Source organism: Culex pipiens, chromosome 3, assembly GCF_016801865.2.
Source record: "Culex pipiens pallens isolate TS chromosome 3, TS_CPP_V2, whole genome shotgun sequence".
Lineage (NCBI taxonomy): Eukaryota > Metazoa > Arthropoda > Insecta > Diptera > Culicidae > Culex > Culex pipiens.
This window is the reverse complement of record NC_068939.1, coordinates 75,113,537-75,132,272: the sequence shown is the minus strand read 5'-3', so window position 1 is coordinate 75,132,272 and position 18,736 is coordinate 75,113,537. Positions and strand designations below refer to the sequence as shown.

General features: G+C 34.4%; 2 protein-coding genes across 2 annotated transcripts; one reads left to right on the top strand and one right to left on the bottom strand.

Moving 5' to 3' along the window:
* Window positions 1–14,260: 14,260 nt before the first annotated feature.
* On the bottom strand, window positions 14,261–14,878 carry LOC120415763 (uncharacterized). Its single transcript, XM_039577369.2, has 2 exons — window positions 14,623–14,878; window positions 14,261–14,554 (listed from the first exon to the last, which is right to left on the bottom strand). The coding sequence occupies exons 1-2, from the start codon at window positions 14,852–14,854 to the stop codon at window positions 14,301–14,303; spliced, it is 486 nt and encodes a 161-aa protein (XP_039433303.1). The 5' UTR covers window positions 14,855–14,878; the 3' UTR covers window positions 14,261–14,300.
* A 237-nt stretch (window positions 14,879–15,115) lies between these two features.
* LOC120415762 (uncharacterized) lies at window positions 15,116–15,669 on the top strand. The gene has a single exon (XM_039577368.2). The coding sequence runs from the start codon at window positions 15,119–15,121 to the stop codon at window positions 15,638–15,640; it is 522 nt and encodes a 173-aa protein (XP_039433302.1). The 5' UTR covers window positions 15,116–15,118; the 3' UTR covers window positions 15,641–15,669.
* Window positions 15,670–18,736: the final 3,067 nt, after the last annotated feature.

Sequence of the window (18,736 nt, the reverse complement as noted above, 5' to 3'; positions counted from 1 at the left end):
ATATACATGTATTAGTCATCACGTCAATCGAGTATAAATGTAGTAGTGATGTTATGTTCTGTTTATTTAGCAAAGTAAACAGTAACAATTTTGGAAAAAAAAGTTAGAACTAATAAATTTCTAGTAATCTTCCCATTAATGTCGCAGCGATGCATCGTTAAATGAACAACTTCACATTGTTCGATATTATTTTAGAAATTTCAGACTCCTCGCTTTACAAATTTTCGACTCCTCGCTATCCGGCGCAAATTTTTCCCTTTTCATATTTTGAGAGGGCCAGTCCGTAGATCTTGAGCTGCTTCTCGATGGATCGTTCTCCTTGCTGGCCACATCCGGGTCGGCCTGATCTGGCTGCGACGCAAGCTTTTCGGTTGTCGTGAGTTTATGAGGGAGAGGGAGGATGTTCAAGCCGTGGATTTAGAGCTGCTGCTCGGCTCGGTGCTATCTGGCTGCCATCTGGCGCAAGCTTCTCATTTGCCGTGAGTTGAGGGGACCAGACCGTAGATTGTCAATCCTTGATGGCCGCATCCGAGAAAGGCTTGATGTGGCTGCCACCCGGCGGAAGTTTTTCACTTGCCTCGAGTTGAAGGCTCGTCCTCTTGTCGTCTGTCGGTGCTTCCTGTCCTCTTCGTCGGGGACGGTGTGAACTGGCATTCATCCGGCCAAATTGCGATCTTGGCTCGGAGGAATTTTACCAAGTCACGGGAAGTGAAAAGCTTCCACCGGGTGGCAGCCACATCAAGCCTTTCTCGGATGCGGCCATCAAGAACTGACAATCTACGGTCTGGTCCCCTCAGCAGCCAGTTAGCACCCCACTCAACCACGAATAGTGAGATCAGGCCGTCCCAGATGTGGCCAGCAAGGAGGGTAATTCGCCGAGCCGCAGCTCAAAATCCACGGGTTGAACATCCCCCCTCTCCCTCATCAACTCAAGACAACCGAGCGTCGGATGGCAGCTAGATCAAACCGACCCGGATGTGGCCAGCAAGGAGAACGATCCACCGAGAAGCAGCTCAAGATCTACGGAATGGTGCTCGACGTGTTGTATTCCTCACTGGCTACATCCGTTCTGTTCTGGCTGGCACCCGGCATAAGCTTTTCATTTGCCGTGAGTTGAGGGCAGCAAACCGTAGATCTTCTGCTGCTGGTTGGCGGACGTCCCTACCTTTATGGCCGCATCCAGAAAGGCTTGATCTGACTGCCACCCAGCGAAACCTTTTCACTTGCCGTGAGTTGAAGACTCGTCCACTTGTCGGCTGTCGGGGCCGCTTGTCCTCTTCGTCGGTCAAATCCGGAACGTTCTGAACCGACATTTATCCGGCAAGATTGCAAATCTTGGCTCGGAGGATTTTGTTTTCTCCGAACGGCGAAGGAAACTGACAGATCGACAGTGAAAATCTCAACTGTCACAACATTGAGCGTCAGCGAAAAGTGTGGCCAAACAGGGCAAAGTTTTATAGTTTGTTGTTTATTGCCAGAATTTGATGTCGTTATTTTTAAGCTTTTATGCCAATGTTAATTATAATTTATCATTAAAAAGATGTATTAGTTAATTGTTTCAATATTTTACATCAGTACGTGGCAAATTATAAAATAAGAAAATGTTATTTGTGAATTTCATATAAAGTGCTTGACTGAAATTTCTGGCAACCACTTTCGTGATGACTACCAATACTTGTGTAACGAATGGTTGTGTTTAAGAGTGTTTGAAAACAAAACAAAACTCGCGGAATATTTTCACTTCGCGTATTTCGAAGCTACTTTTCGCGAAAATCGCGAGTTTTGCTGTGTTTGGTCGTTGTCAGCTGGTTCTCCTGCCTGCAGCACGTCGAGGGATTAACAATTTACTGAGGAAAGGTAATTAAAACGGTAGTTTTGAAGTGTTCAAAAGTGCGCTTGTTTTTGTATGGAAAAAATATACCTTTCGAAAACAGGCTAAATTTGAAGAAAATTAAGCTTTTTCGAGCCTACTGCAAGTTTCCCTGTATTCTCGTGAAAGTTTTGTACACAGTGATTATTTTTTTATATTTTATTCCGTAGTAGAAATGCAAATAATCGTTAATTTTCGGAAATGTTTAAAATTTTCACCGGATAAGGTGGAACGGGAAAGTATCATCGTTAACGTGGAACGGGATGTTTTTTCGCCATAATTAATCGCCATATTTGATGATGGCCCGTTACACTTGTTTTGTTGTATGAATTGAAGATTTAATAAAGAGGTACAGTCATCCCACATATTCGGAACACTTTTGTGATAATTTATCAATAACATGGCAAATGCAGCTTTTCTGTCGACCCTACTATTTTCAGGACCTTCATTTAGACATTCTCTTGCTATTTCACTAGTAAAATTGGTACATTTTGAACAAAAAACCTCATTTCAAGACTATTTTATCCAGAGCAGCAAAACACTGCCTCCAAATTGCCTGTTCCATAATTGTGGGATGTTATTGTGCCTCCCACAATTGTGGAACACCTGAATTTAACCGATATTTTCACAAAAAAAAGTTATCAGACCAATTATAAAACATCGTTGGTTTCAGTGCGAGAAGTATTTATTTTGTAAAAATTATGTACTCATGGAGAGAACCAAAGTTTGTTTACATCCGTAAGAAAAAAGTGTTCCGAATTTGTGGATTTCAAGGGTCAAAGTTTTTCTTCAAAAACTTGAAAAAAAACGAAACTATTGGCACTACGCCCCCCGGGGCATGGCCTTCCTCTAACGTGGGATTTCTGCTCCAGCGCCTCTGACGAGACAGGAGAAACGGAGAAACCGGGACCGGCGTTTTACTTCACCATCCGATAGAAGCTCAGTGGATAAGGCGGGAATCGAACCCGCGTCTCATGGCATCATCGGGATCGGCAGCCGAAGCCGCTACCCCTGCGCCACGAGACCCAAACTTGACATAAAAGTTAAAATTTGTTGTTGTTCGATACATCATTCGAAAGATCTCAAGAAAAGCTTTCTAATGAAGGTAAAAGCGAATCATTAAGTTCAATTATCGTTTTGCTATGATTTTTTGAGCATTGGCCGATCTGTAAACCGTTCCGAATATGTGGGATGACTGTATATGGGTCATTCTCTGCCAACTCACACAAAATTGGTTGCCCTGACCCCTCTTCGATTTGTGTGAAACTGTGTTTTACAGGGTAATTTTTGTACCTGATAACGATTCCGAGGTCTTTTTTAAAACCTCGTGACAGAGGGGCGTTACTACTCTTTTAATTTTATAACACTCGAAAAAATGCGTGTTTTTCGATAATTTTCAGTTCGAAAAGGTGTTGATTTGGAAATTTAGTGTCAAGGGACTTTTATGTAAAGTTGGACGCCTGATTTGATGGCGTGCTCAAATATCCAGAAACGTATTTTTTTATCGAAGAAAATACAAAAATAGTTATAAAATTCGTGATCAAGGACCAAAATAACCCCTTGGGACAAAGTTTCACACAAATCAAAGAAAGGCGGGCTGACTGCTGTGCTGTGTGAGTTGGTGAAGAATGACCCATATATAAAACATTTTAGTTTTTTTACGGTACCTTAAACTGGGGTGACTTTGATAGCCCGGGTTGACTTTGATAGGTTTTTCAAATGCCCGTCAAATTAATATCTAAACATTTTTGAGAATTTTTAGTATGTAAGCATTAAGGGATAGCTTATTATCGAACATATATGCAAAAATGTGACTGTTACATTGGATGTATCAAAATAAGTGGCCAAATCAAATTTCTATCAATGTCACCCCAGTTTACGGTAGCTGTAAAACCAAGACATTGTTGAATAAAAATTTGAAATTCAAAAGCCCAAAATTTAAGCTTTCCTTCTCACTCTATCCCTTTCCTTAGCAATTTTGTAAGTTTTTTTGAACTTTTCTTACATTTGATTATGCCTTATTTAACATTTCCAATTGCTCAGAAACGAACTATGATGCAAAACACAGCTGTAATGAACTCAAAAACTCTGTAATGTACGTAAAGCTAACTTATTGTAATTTGATTATTCACCAATAAAACTGAATTGAATTGAAAAAAGCCCAAAATTTAATTTGACAAGGTGGAAATTGCTGTCAAATTCAAGGTCTAATGTGTCTTCAATGTTGTGGTATTAATAATATTGTAAAATATTTTTGATAACGCACACTATTTTGAGTCAGCTTTGACACAGCGCAATCAGCCTCTCTGAACCATTCGCTGCACTAGCCAATTCGAGGGAAAGAGGGAGAGCAAAAGAGAGAGTATTCAGTAACGATTGGTGTGGATGTGACAAACGGTAGGATACGGTCAGGGCAGTGTTGAGGCGCTGTCGGTAAGTGAAATTAGTCTTTTTGGAGCATTCAGCGAAACGAAGTTGACTTTATAGCTGTCGGCCACCATTGCTAGTACCAACCACTAGTGTCTTCCTTTTTATCTACAAGGACTTCGTCGCCCTGGGCTCCTAAGTGTATGAAAGTATGGCACGGAGCGACGGCACCGAATACCTATATTTACACAAAGAATTTTGAGCAATCAGCACCCTTGGATTAAAATTTTAAAATTCAAAGATTTTAAAATGCTCAGTTTAAAAACAAATTTACCGTAAATGCGTAGCGTAGCCACAAAAGCCGTCACAAAATAAAAATTTCGCGTTCTTTCATTGCCGTTTCCTGAGAAAACAAAAGAATTTTCGGCAATTGTGCGTGAGCGATAGAAAGATAATGCTATTGCTGGCAATACGAGATAACAGAAGACAACTCACAAGCTATAGTGACGGTCGCTATACCTTCTGATATTTTGGTGCAGGATTGCAGGAATCATCAAATGATAGTTTTTTGTATCATTCATTCACAACACTGTTTTTAATTTTTGTTTTCGAATTCTTGAATTAAAAAAAATAGAGAATTCATTATAATTTATTTGCATTGCTCTGTTTTTTTATTCTCAAGGTTTCTAAGTTTTTTGAATTTGTGAATAAGACTATTACTCATATTTTCTAAGTTTATTTTGTTATTGAAACAGTTGGCGAAATTTCCCCTTGAACAACTACTTGTATGCAGTCTGTATCCCTGTTTTGTTTGTTTGATGATACTCTAGCTAAAAAGATAAAAATTAAAGTGCAATGCATTAATAAAGATTCTTCAAACATATTTGGTTGGGCAATTACACGGATAGAAATCCGGTCCGCATAACCGAAAACAAGTTGCGATAAAATCGAAAACAACGATTGTTTTCGATTTGATCGACAATGTTTTCAAAATCGACAACATTCTCTTCGATTTTGAAACATTTTGTTCTCAAAATTGGCAACCGTCCCCTACGATTCCCCCGAGCGTAACAACTGTCAAAACGCAGCCTAAATAAATCAAAACGTCAACCGAGCGATCGTGGCAGTTTGTGTTTTTTTTTGTCGAAATCGGCAAGGCGTCCTCCACCTCCACCGGGACCGGAGTGACCCCGCCGCCGCAGCAGCAGCAAGGCCAAGGCCAGACGCAGCAGTCGTCGGATCAACAGCAGGGTGGGCGCAACAGCAAGAAGACGGCCAGAGCAACAACGGGGCACGACGCGGCGGAAGATTGAGCTGCGCACGCCGATGGACTTTTCCGAGGCGGAAACAATCAGCTCCGGGTTCTCGGACAAGATCAGCAGCAAGACGACGCAGATGGACGAACGGCCGAGAAACTTTTTTTGCACGATGGCGAACGGTAGGACTGCAAGTTCAGCATCTAAGAGGATCAAGCCGTGATTGACTCGCGGTTCCGGTTCAGCCCGTCGCACCGGGAGTTGTTCCGGGAGATCTTTGGGATTTAGTTGCCACTGTTGGACGATCAGAATCCGTTTGTGGGAGGGAGCGGGGCAAGGCTGGAACTCCGAAGGTTCCTCCGGTAACGCCTGCTGGGGAGGAACCACCGAGCGAATTTGGGGACGACACGCGGAGCGTCATCTCGTCGGCGGTTTTCAAGCAGTCGTTTGCCATGTCCGAGTGCATCACCTAGTCGAAGCGCAAGGAGATCGAGAAGCAGAACAAGTACGTCGGCGGCGAGCAAACGGAGAACAAACCTCCGGTCGGCGTTGCGGCACTTCCCTGTTCCGTCCGTGGAGAACCCGAACGCCGTCCAGCAGACCTCGCCGGTCAGCTCCTCCAACCTGGTCAGCACCTCTTCACCCAACTGAACGGCCAGCGCCGAGTGGAACGGAACCTTGGGGACCATCTACAAACGTAGCCTCATCTCGCCAACGCCCTCCTCACAGCAGCAGCAGCTCAGCACTCCCGCCTGTGGCCAAAAAGGTGCGTCCTCCTCCTCCTCCTCCTCCTCCTCCTCCTCCTCCTCCTCCTCCTACTCCTCCTCCTCCTCCTCCTCCTCCTCCTCCTCCTCCTCCTCCTCCTCCTCCTCCTCCTCCTCCTCCTCCTCCTCCTCCTCCTCCTCCTCCTCCTCCTCCTCCTCCTCCTCCTCCTCCTCCTCCTCCTCCTCCTCCTCCTCCTCCTCCTCCTCCTCCTCCTCCTCCTCCTCCTCCTCCTCCTCCTCCTCCTCCTCCTCCTCCTCCTCCTCCTCCTCCTCCTCCTCCTCCTCCTCCTCCTCCTCCTCCTCCTCCTCCTCCTCCTCCTCCTCCTCCTCCTCCTCCTCCTCAATCCCAAAATTCATAATCAATCGATCTAATCGACCTTTATTCCACCACAGACTGCGACGCCGACCTTTTCCACTGGATCTTCAGCCACCTCGGCAAGGAAAGCGGCCCGGCCAACATCAACATCATCCGTACATCTTGGTCAAGCTTCGGTCGGTCGTGCAGAAGGCGCTGAATATCCACACACACACTTTGCTACACTCTACCACCACAAAACTCTAATCCAAAATTCTTCAATTCTAATTTCAAAAACTCTATAATTCCAAATCTCTAAAATTCCTAAAACCTGAAAATCGCAAATTCTTATATACTAAAGTTCATAAATTGTACATTCCTAAAATTCTAGAATTATTCTTGAATCCTAAAATTGTGAACTTATGAAATTCTATAATTTAAAATTTCTAAAATTCGAATACTAACATTCTTATAACCTAAAAATCTCAAATTCTATTTTTTTCCAATTCTGGACATTTTAATTCTAACTTTCCAAAATTTTAAATTCAAAATGCAAAAATATCAAAATTTCTGAAATTCCAAACACTGAAACATTCAAAACCTAAAAATCTATAATTCTAGAAAACTAATGATTTGGAACTTTCAAGTTTGAAATCCAATAGTAATAAAGTTATTAATTCTAACATTTTAAAGTTTTTAAATTATAAAAATTCTCCAATTTCAAAATTGAATTTTTAAAAAATAAACAATCGAAAACTCTACAATTCTAAAGTTTCTTAATTTTGAGTTTTGAATTCTTTACTTCCAAAAATTCTTTAATTCCAAAGCAATGAAATTTTCTAAACCTAAACCAAAATTCTAGAATTCTGAAGTTTATAATTTTTTTATTCAAATATTCTAAAGTTTTATAATTTTAAATTCTAACCTTCCAAAATTTGAAATTCTTAGATTCCAAATTTCTAAAATTCGATAATACTAACATTTTTTTAAACAACACAAACACAAACAACAAATTTTAAAACACTGAAATTATCTAATCCTAAAAATCTTTAATTCTAGAACTCTAAAGTTTTTTAATTCAAAAATTTTAAAATTTCTTAAATTTTCAAATCTAAAATTTCAAAATTTTATATTCAAATATTCTATGTTCCAAATATTCTAAAACAAAAACTAAAATTTCAAAACCTAAAAATCTTAAACTCTAGAATTAGGAAGTTTAAAAAAAATATTAAAAAATCTACAGTTCTAACATTTCTATTATTAAAAAATTCCAAAATTCTGATATTTAAAAATTCTAAAACTCTAACACTCCAAAATTTTAAATTTCTGAAAATCTAAAACTCTAAAATTCTAAAATTTCAAAAATCTTTAATTAGTAAATTGTAAAATTTTGAAATTATAAAATTGTAAAATTCTGAAATTCTAACATGCTAAAATTTAAAAATCTCAAATTCTAAAATTATAAACTATTATTTTTGAAGCTTATAATTTTAAAATTTCAAAATATTAATTCAAAAATTATAAAATTCTGAAATTAAAAATTTTAAATTTTTGAAATTCTAAAACAGTCGACATTCGTGCATTCGCACTGATTCTGAAATAATAAACTTAAAAAAATATAGTTCAAAAATTCTAAAATCCTGAAATTTTGAAATGCTGACATTTTAAAATTCTGAAATTCTAAAATTGTTAATTTCTGAAATTTTGAAATTGTAAAACTGTGAAATTCGAACATTCTAAAATTTAAAATTCTCAAATGCAAATCTTATAAACTTCAAAATTATATGATTCTTAAATTCTCAAATTCTAAAATTATGAATTTCTGAAACTCTAAAATAGTAAAATTCTGAATTCTAAAATACCACAATTCTAAAATACCACGATTCTAAAAATTTACAATTTTAAAATTCTTAAATTCTAAAATTGTAAATTTCAATTACTCAAAAAATTTAAAATTCTCGAATTCTAAAATTATAGCCTCAAGAATTATATAATTCTGAAACTTTAAAATTCTAAACTTCTGAAATTCTAAAATTCAGAATTTCTGAAATTCTAAAATAGTAAAATTCTAAAATACCACTATTCAAAAATTTTAATATACTGAAATCCTAAAATTGTTTAATTCAAACATTCTAAAATTTTAAAATTCTCAAATTCAATATTAGAAATATTCTAAAATTCAGAAATTCTTAAGTTCTAAAATTCTAAAATTCTAAAATTCTAAAATTCTAAAATTCTAAAATTCTAAAATTCTAAAATTCTAAAATTCTAAAATTCTAAAATTCTTAAATTCTAAAATTCTAAAATTCTAAAATTCTAAAATTCTAAAATTCTTAAATTTTTAAATTCTAAAATTCTTAAATTCTAAAATTCTAAAATTCCAAAATTCTAAAATTCTAAAATTTTAAAATTCCAAAATTCTCTAATTCTAAAATTCTAAAATTCTAAAATTCTTAAATTCTAAAATTCTAAAATTCTAAAATTCTGAAATTCTAAAATTCTAAAATTCTAAAATTCTAAAATTCTTAAATTCTTAAATACTAAAATTCTAAAATTCTAAAATTCTAAAATTCTAAAATTCTAAAATTCTAAAATTCTAAAATTCTAAAATTCTAAAATTCTTAAAATTCTTAAAATTCTAAAATTCTAAAATTCTAAAATTCTAAAATTCTAAAATTCTAAAATTCTAAAATTCTAAAATTCTAAAATTCTAAAATTCTAAAATTCTAAAATTCTAAAATTCTAAAATTCTAAAATTCTAAAATTCTAAAATTCTAAAATTCTAAAACTCTAAAATTCTAAAATTCTAAAATTCTAAAATTCTAAAATTCTAAAATTCTTAAATTCTAAAATTCTAAAATTCTAAAATTCTAAAATTCTAAAATTCTAAAATTCTAAAATTCTAAAATTCTAAAATTCTAAAATTCTAAAATTCTAAAATTCTAAAATTCTAAAATTCTAAAATTCTAAAATTCTAAAATTCTAAAATTCTAAAATTCTAAAATTCTAAAATTCTAAAATTCTAAAATTCTAAAATTCTAAAATTCTAAAATTCTAAAATTCTAAAATTCTAAAATTCTAAAATTCTAAAATTCTAAATTCCAAAATTCTAAAATTCTAAAATTCTAAAATTCTAAAATTCTAAAATTCTAAAATTCTAAAATTCTAAAATTCTAAAATTCTAAAATTCTAAAATTCTAAAATTCTAAAATTCTAAAATTCTAAAATTCTAAAATTCTAAAATTCTAAAATTCTAAAATTCTAAAATTCTAAAATTCTAAAATTCTAAAATTCTAAAATTCTAAAATTCTAAAATTCTAAAATTCTAAAATTCTAAAATTCTAAAATTCTAAAATTCTAAAATTCTAAAATTCTAAAATTCTAAAATTCTAAAATTCTAAAATTCTAAAATTCTAAAATTCTAAAATTATAAAATTATAAAATTATAAAATTCTAAAATTCTAAAATTCTAAAATTCTAAAATTCTAAAATTCTAAAATTCTAAAATTCTAAAATTCTAAAATTCTAAAATTCTAAAATTCTAAAATTCTAAAATTCTAAAATTCTAAAATTCTAAAATTCTAAAATTCTAAAATTCTAAAATTCTAAATTCTAAAATTCTAAAATTCTAAAATTCTAAAATTCTAAAATTCTAAAATTCTAAAATTCTAAAATTCTAAAATTCTAAAATTCTAAAATTCTAAAATTCTAAAATTCTAAAATTCTAAAATTCTAAATTCTAAAATTCTAAAATTCTAAAATTCTAAAATTCTAAAATTCTAAAATTCTAAAATTCTAAAATTCTAAAATTCTAAAATTCTAAAATTCTAAAATTCTAAAATTCTAAAATTCTAAAATTCTAAAATTCTAAAATTCTAAAATTCTAAAATTCTAAAATTCTAAAATTCTAAAATTCTAAAATTTTAAAATTCTAAAATTCTTAAATTCTTAAATTCTAAAATTCTAAAATTCTAAAATTCTAAAATTCTAAAATTCTAAAATTCTAAAATTCTAAAATTCTAAAATTCTAAAATTCTAAAATTCTAAAATTCTAAAATTCTAAAATTCTTAAAATTCTTAAAATTCTAAAATTCTAAAATTCTAAAATTCTAAAATTCTTAAATTCTTAAATTCTAAAATTTTAAAATTCAAAAATTTTAAAATTCATAACTTCAAAAATTAAAAAATTCATAAATTCAAAGATTCATAAATTCAAAAATTCATAAATTCAAAAATTCATAAATTCAAAAATTTAAGACTTCCAAATTTCCTAAATTCAAGAATTCCAAATTTCCTAAATTCCTAAATTCCCTAATTTAATTCCTAAATTCCTAAATTACTAGATTCCTTAATTCCTAAATTCTTCATTTCCTAAATTCCTTAATTTCTAAATTGCTAAATTCCCAAATTCCTAAATTCATAAATTCCTTAATTCCCAAATTTCTTATTTCCCAAATTCCTAAATTCCTATATCCCTAAATTCCTAAATTCATTAATTACTAAATTTCTTAATTCCTAAATTTCAAAATATCCAATTTCCCAAATTCCCAAATTCCTAAATTCCCAAATTCACAAATTTCCAAATTCCCAAATTCCTAAATTCCTTAATTCCTTTATTCCTTAATTCCTAAATTCCTAAATTCCTAAATTCCTAAATTCCTAAATTCCTAAATTCCTTTATTCCTAAATTCCTTTATTCCTAAATTCCTAAATTCCCAAATTCCTGCATTTCTAAATTCCTAAATTCCTAAATTCCCAAATTCCTAAATTCCCAAATTCCTTTATTCCTAAATTCCTGAATTCCCAAATTCTCAAATTCCTAAATTCCTAAATTTCTAAATTCCCAAATTCCTAAATTCACAAATTCCCAAATTCCCAAATTCCTAAATTCCTAGATTCCTAAATTCCTAAATTCTTAAATTCCCAAATTCCCAAATTCCCAAATTACTGAATTTCCAAATTCCCAAATTCCTATATTCCTAAATTACTAGATTCCTAAATTCCTAAATTCCCAAATTCCTTCATTCCCAAATTCCTTCATTCCCAAATTCCTAAATTCCTAAATTCCCAAATTCCCAAATTCTTGAATTCCCAAATTCCTAAATTCCCAAATTCTCAAAATTAATTAATTCCTATATTCCTAAATCACTAGATTCCTAAATTCCTAAATTTTAAGTTCCCAAATTCCAAAATTCCCAAATTCCAAAATTTCCAAGTTCTCAAATTCCCAAATTTCCAAATTCCTAAATTCCTAAATTCCCATATTCCTTAATTCCGAAATTCCCAAATTCCTAAATTCCCAAATTCCTAAATTCCTAAATTCCTAAATTCCTGAATTCCTAAATTCCCAAATTCACAAATTCCCAAATTCCCAAATTCCCAAATTCCTAAATTCCTAAATTCCTAAATTCCTAAATTCCCAAATTCCTAAATTCCCAAATTCACAAATTCCCAAATTCCCAAATTCCTAAATTCCTAAATTCCTAAATTCCTAAATTCCTAAATTCCTAAATTCCTAAATTCCTAAATTCCTAAATTCCTAAATTCCCAAATTCCCAAATTCCCAAATTCCCAAATTCCTCAATTCCAAAATTCCCACATTCCTAAATTCCTAAATTTCTAGATTCCTAGATTCCTAAATTCCTAAATTCCTGAATTCCTAATTTCCCAAATTCCCAAATTCCTAAATTCCCAAATTCATAAATTCCTATATTCCTAAATTACTAGATTCCAAAATTCCTAAATTCCTAAATTTTATGTTCCCAAATTCCTTAATTCCGAAATTCCGAAATTCCTAAATTCCCAAATTCCTAAATTCCTAAATTCCTTAATTTCTAAATTCCTAAATTCCTTAATTCCCAAATTCCTAAATTCTCAAATTCCCAAATTTCCAAATTCCCAAATTCCTAAATTCCCAAATTCCCAAATTCTCAAATTCCTAAATTCCTAAATTCCTAAATTCCTAAATTCCCAAATTCCCAAATTCCTAAATTCCCAAATTCATAAATTCCTATATTTCTAAATTACTAGATTCCTAAATTCCTAAATTCCTAAATTTTATGTTCCCAAATTCCTTAATTCCCTAATTCCAAAATTCCCAAATTCCTAAATTTCTAAATTCCCAAATTCCCAAATTCCTAAATTCCTAGATTTCTAGATTCCTAAATTCCTAAATTCCTAAATTCTTAAATTCCTTTATTCCCAAATTCCTAAATTCCCAAATTCTTTAAATTCCTAAATTCCTAAATTTCTAAATTCCTAAATTCCCAAATTCCTTCATTCCCAAATTCCTAAATTCCTAAATTCCCAAATTCCCAAATTCCCAAATTCATATATTCTTAAATTCCTATATTCCTAAATAACTAGATTCCTAAATTCCTAAATTTCTAAGTTCCCAAATTCCAAAATTCCCAAGTTCCCAAATTCCCAAATTTCCAAATTCCTAAATTCCTAAATTCCCAAATTCCTTAATTCCGAAATTCCCAAATTCCTAAATTCCTAAATTCCTAAATTCCTAAATTTCTAAATTCCTAAATTCCCAAATTCCTTAATTCCCAAATTCCTAAATTCTCAAATTTCCAAATTCCCAAATTCCTAAATTCCCAAATTCCTAAATCCCCAAATTCCCAAATTCTCAAATTCCTAAATTCCACAATTCCTAAATTCCTAAATTCCCAAATTCCCAAATTCCTTAATTCCCGAATTCCCAAATTCCTAAATTCCCAAATACCCAAATTCCTAAATCTCAAAATCCCACATTATCAGGCTCTTGAATTCCTAATTTTTCTAATTTCGATATTCCCAAATTTCTAAAATAACATAATACCAAGTTCCTAAAATCACAAATTCCCTAATTTGGATTCGGGATTCCCAGATTCAGAAAATCCCAAATTCCCAAAAACTCCACATTCTTTAATCCCCAGATTCCCATATTTCCTGATTGTCAAAACACTAATTTCTTGTATTCCCATATTCCAAACAAACACACACCCACTCACACACTCAATCAAAGATTAGTTTTTTAATTAATGATGTATTTTTTACCTCAATAAATAAAAAAAAACGAATCAACTGTTTTACTGAACCAAAAGAAATATCCAACGGTCAATTTAAAAACCAAAGCCAACAATCAATTCAAAAACCAAATAAATCGTTCGGGATGGCTGCGTGCTTTCTGTTTTGCCAGGCGTCACCAACCGTGACGACTCAAAATCAACAACATTGTTCTCGATTTTGATGCAAATGTTACCGGACGACTGGTCGACAACATTCTGAAACGAATTTCAGAACGAATCGAGAACAATGTTGTCGATTTCCCGGACAGGATTTCTATCCGTGTAGGTATACGTAGAAAACCCAAACAAATTTTTTTTACTGTTACCAATGCATGGATGGACCAAATTGGCCAAAATTTCGTGTGAATACTCTCAAGATGTGTACGGAGCATGATAAAACCGGATTTGGTAATTTCGTTTGAAAAATTCAATAATTATCATACGACAAAATACCAAATCAGTATTCGATTCGTCAACTCGTTGGTGAGGATGGTAACACGAACGAACAGACCTCCCCATGGCAGCTTAGCTCGGAAGGCTCGGTTACGGGTATAAAGTCAGCGTGATTGTGAGAAATTCGGAGTTTCTCTTTTTTTAACAGATGGAGTAAGTTCCTTTCATTCAAATAACAATTAACACGAAGCATTTACCGTTAATCAAGCTTTTATTCGTCGCAAATCCACAATTCCCACCTCAGTTGCTTCCGTTCCGCTGCAGGAAGCGCCGTCCACGCTGCCTTCGGTTGAACTTCTTGCGCTTGTTTTTCCGCGAAGCCTTCGAGGCCGTCCCTCTGTCGAGCATTGACGAGTCCCCGTCCAGCAGATCACCATTGGAGATATCCCGTCGAACCCTCACTGCACCGGCCAGCAACTGCTCCACCGATTCTTGCAACTCCTCGAACTCGTACTGCTTTTCGGTGTTTTTCAGCTCCTCAAGGCATTTGATATCTGTTGGTGGAAGGGTTACGGAGGGTTACAGGTTGGTTGAATTTGGGATTCGGCAGGAAGTTACTCACGTTTGTCTCCGTCGTTGATGCAGTCGCAGATGCATTCGTCCCCGGCGAAGCTTCCGTCGCAGCCACAGTAGTCGCACAACACCAGGCAGGACACGTTCTTCTGCAGATCGTTACCACCGATGGTGGAGTTTAGCTCCTTTACGAGTGATTCCCGCAGGTTACTCTCGGCCAGACTGGCCGTAAACACCACAAACAGTCCGAGGACCAACAGCGATGCCAGGTACTTCATCATCCTTGGTGGTTCTTGACGGAATTCTTGGAACTGATAGTAACGCACTGCGTGGACGCAAGTTTTATATTCTCGTCAAGTAGAAGGCGTCTTTGGCCTCTCGTAACGCAACTTCGGTGATTCAGCATCAGCCGACCTTCCGAAGGTTCGCCAACTTGGCAAGAATCGTTGTTTACTGAAAACACGCCGGCAAGGTGACGTCGCTGAGCTATAAGTCCAAGTTGGACAGTGAAAACTGACTTGGTTAGTAGATTTCCAAACGGTACCATGGAAGGAAGGTGTCCGGTTACCCGCGTGGCTTTGACCGCGATCGTCATCGTCGTCTGCTGGGCAAGTCTCACCAGCTGTTACAAGTTGGAGCTGGACGATGCCGTGAAGAACGACATGCGGAACCTGACCTGTGAGTCGTACTGCACCCACTGCAACTGTACGGGAACCTTCCTAGAATCGGAAAACAAGTGCGTTTGCAGCTGCGACGATCAAACCCCAACGGATCCCACCTGCCTGGCCGAGATCGAAGGGATGCGTGACCTGATCGGGCTGAACTACGCGATAGAGGTTCGACCAGAAGCTCCGGAACAACACGTTCGAGTTTCGCGGCAAACCAACAGTCGTCGTAGGACGCGGAACCGACGTCAGCGAACGGGGGCAAGGAGATCGCGTGGCCGTAGGCCGCCTCGATCACGATCGCGACGTGGTCGCAGACCGGTAAGGCCGAATCTGGTTGGAGCACCGGCACCGTCGCCAGCGCCAGCAGAAGTGGTAGCGGCACCGGCACCAGCGCAGTGAGGGTTGAAGGGTGCTGGTTATGGATTGGAATGGAGTGTTTGACGTGTTTTTGGTTTTTGTTGAACTAATAAATAAAAATTACTGCAACTTTATCTTTTACTGTTTGCATATTCTAATGTTAACTTCATTTATTTTTCATCACACAAATATGGCCAGGTCAGTTTAAAATCCGTACAACAAATAGAACCAATTTTTGTCTTGAAAAAGTCCTTTGTCAAAACGCTTTTTTCACAGATAGATAGATCCATGCCGGTAAATCACACATTTTTACTAATAAAGCTCAGATGGGGTATCTCGGTTTATAATAATTTTCTTCAGCTACACCGTTAATTTTGCAAATCAGTACATCCATGACTCGATTTGCCGAAAAAGAAAATTAGCCGAAGGACTCGGAAAAATTCACTTTTTTCGTTTTCCAATTTTTATAGTCGAAGCTTGACTAATATGAGGTCGGAGAACTTGAATTTAATGTTAAAGGTAAACAAAATAACGCAGATTTTTTTTTCTCGTGATTCGGTTCGGATAATTGAACTTCGGATAATCGAAACTTTGGATAACCGAGGATTCGGATAATCGAGTCTGGACTGTACCTTGATACACTTTTTACATTCAACCATTTTTAACTTTACGTTTTTCACGAAAATTTAAATTCTTTTAACCGTGTTTTTTTATATATTTTTATTGATTTGTTTTAGGGGCCGAAAATGCCAGTTTTGAGCCAAAGATAAGTACGGATTTTTTTTACGGTAATACATATAATTTTTGAAAAAAAAGAAAACTGTGTTTTTTTTGTGAAAAGGTCCAATAAACCAAATTTTATTTTCTTTTTGCTTTCTGGGTGTTTTTGAAACCGCCTTGAGTCAATGATATTCAAAAACACTTCTAACGCAAAAAATAGGTGTACCTTTTTTTCGCTTCAGAAATGTACTTTTAAGAATTTAAAAAAAATATGATCAAATTAAAATTTGCGATCGAAAAGTACTTTTCTTTTTTCGGTCAAATGCACCATTCCAAGTATTTTATTTAGACTGTATAGATAATTATTCAAATAGAGAAAATAATCTGCATCTTATATCCTCAGACTTTAAAAATCGGACAAATAGTTGCTGGTATAGAGCATTGCAAAGCATTAAATTGAGAAAATTTAATTTTCCAGTGATCTTTAGCATAGTTGAAGCTCACTTATTGCAGTTAAAGTCATTTTTTAAAATGTTTTGTAACCCAAAATTATCAGCTTTTGTAAACATGCTAATTTTGAACTGAATTTGAAAATTTAATGTTCGCGGTTTTATGTTGAATTGTTAGAATCGACTACAATTGACGTCTGAAAATGTTTTTTTTAATGCCATACTCAAAAACTATTTTATACCGTCATATAATCGAAAAATCAATATCCAATGTTTTGAAGCAATTTTATATGAGCTTTTCCCACCTTTTCGGAAAAAAATATTTTCAGGGTTGATATGTTTGGATATAATTTGGCAACCGTGCATATATCGCCAAATTTTCGAGTTATCGCAGTTTTTGTGAAAAAGTTTATTTTTTGTCGTGTTCGCCAATTTCCAATTTTATTCAGATTTTGTTTTCATAAAAATATATCTAAATGCGTACGGGTCGACATATTTATATTTTTTATTTTATTACGTGAAATTATCCGAGGAATCCGATTTAAAATATTTTCAGATATTGGTCCAGATTCTATCATTCTGTGATTCTGTGATTTTTCTGAAGCAGTGGCAGGCCGGAAAACATGTTTGATAAAAATACGGAATTTACTTTGAATAGGATAATTGAATAAAAATCTCGAGAAATAAAACTATTTAATAAACAAGTGTTGCAAATATGAATATGAATATGTTTATGTCGATGTTTTGGTCGATTGCGATGAAAAATCCTTTTACCATTAACTTAAATATGATCAGAACTTGTTGGCCTCATCAAAAGTGCATCTGAGAAAAACGCGATTGAAATTTTTCGACCGATTTTTGTGTTTCTACGCATAATTGTCCCGTGGGTTCCTATTCGCCCTATGAGTCCCTATTCGCCCCAGTTAGCAGTTTATCACCCTTATTTGTTATCCTCTTGCTAACAGGTAAACAAGACGTAATGCTTCGTAAAACTAATGACTAATGATATGCATATAAGTACAACGATGGGACAAATAGACTTGGTGTTGTTTTTAATGAGTTTCCGAACAAAGTACTAGATTTTATGTGTTTTTCTAAAAGTATGCGTCAAACCAAACTTAAAAATGATAAAAAGTCAGAATCGCCCAAAAATTACATGGGACAATTATGCGTAGAACGGCAGTAAAGCCCTATGTAATTTTTTTTTGCACAACGATAAAAACTCGGATTAGTTTTCAAAAAGACGTAAGAGCCGTTGGTAAACAAAGCCCTTCTCTACATCGATATTCGACCTACTTACGAAAAACCAATTCAAAAAATGCTTGAGATTGTTCATCTACAAGTCCTTCAAATGTTCTAAACATAAAACAAATAAAATTTTGTTTCAATTAAGAGAAAAACAAAAATAAGTGCCGGAGGTCACGGTGGCTCTTACGGGTTTTTGAAAACTCACCCAAGCAAAATACAATTTGAACCCATTTCTGATCACTCTTTTTCATTTTAATGCAAAAAAAATAAATTGACAGGATAACATTTTTCGATGGATCAACTATGGTCCCCTTGGAACGAGCTGTCAGGTAGGAAGGGCCGCGAACAAGGCTGCGAAGCATTTTTTCAAAATTGATTTAAAAATCAATTCAATCAACCCAATTGTTGGAATCGACTGAAAATCTATATACCGTCAATAGGGGGGACTATGGGTCAAAAAACGAAACACCTCTCGAAATTTCTTAATAACAAAAACAATTTAAATAACATCGAAAATCTTTCAACGTAGATTTGTTCTTAGATAGTTTACTAACATTTTCCCAAAATATTATGGATTTTGATGAACACTGCCTTAAATGCCAATAGTTTTAAAATTGACCCAATCTCACCCCTTAGAGGGGGTGACATTGGGTCAAATGAAACTAAAATAATGCTGAAATACAAAGATATGGTAAAAACAAGTCATCCAACAGCGTTTCTT

Bases quoted from the DNA above. Each gene is read 5' to 3' on its own strand.
- LOC120415763 (XM_039577369.2), bottom strand. From the start codon at position 14,854: ATGATGAAGTACCTGGCATCGCTGTTGGTCCTCGGACTGTTTGTGGTG. The intron at 14,555-14,622 runs GTGAGTAACTTC...TTCCACCAACAG, and splicing joins CATCAACGACGGAGACAAAC to ATATCAAATGCCTTGAGGAG.
- LOC120415762 (XM_039577368.2), top strand. From the start codon at position 15,119: ATGGAAGGAAGGTGTCCGGTTACCCGCGTGGCTTTGACCGCGATCGTC.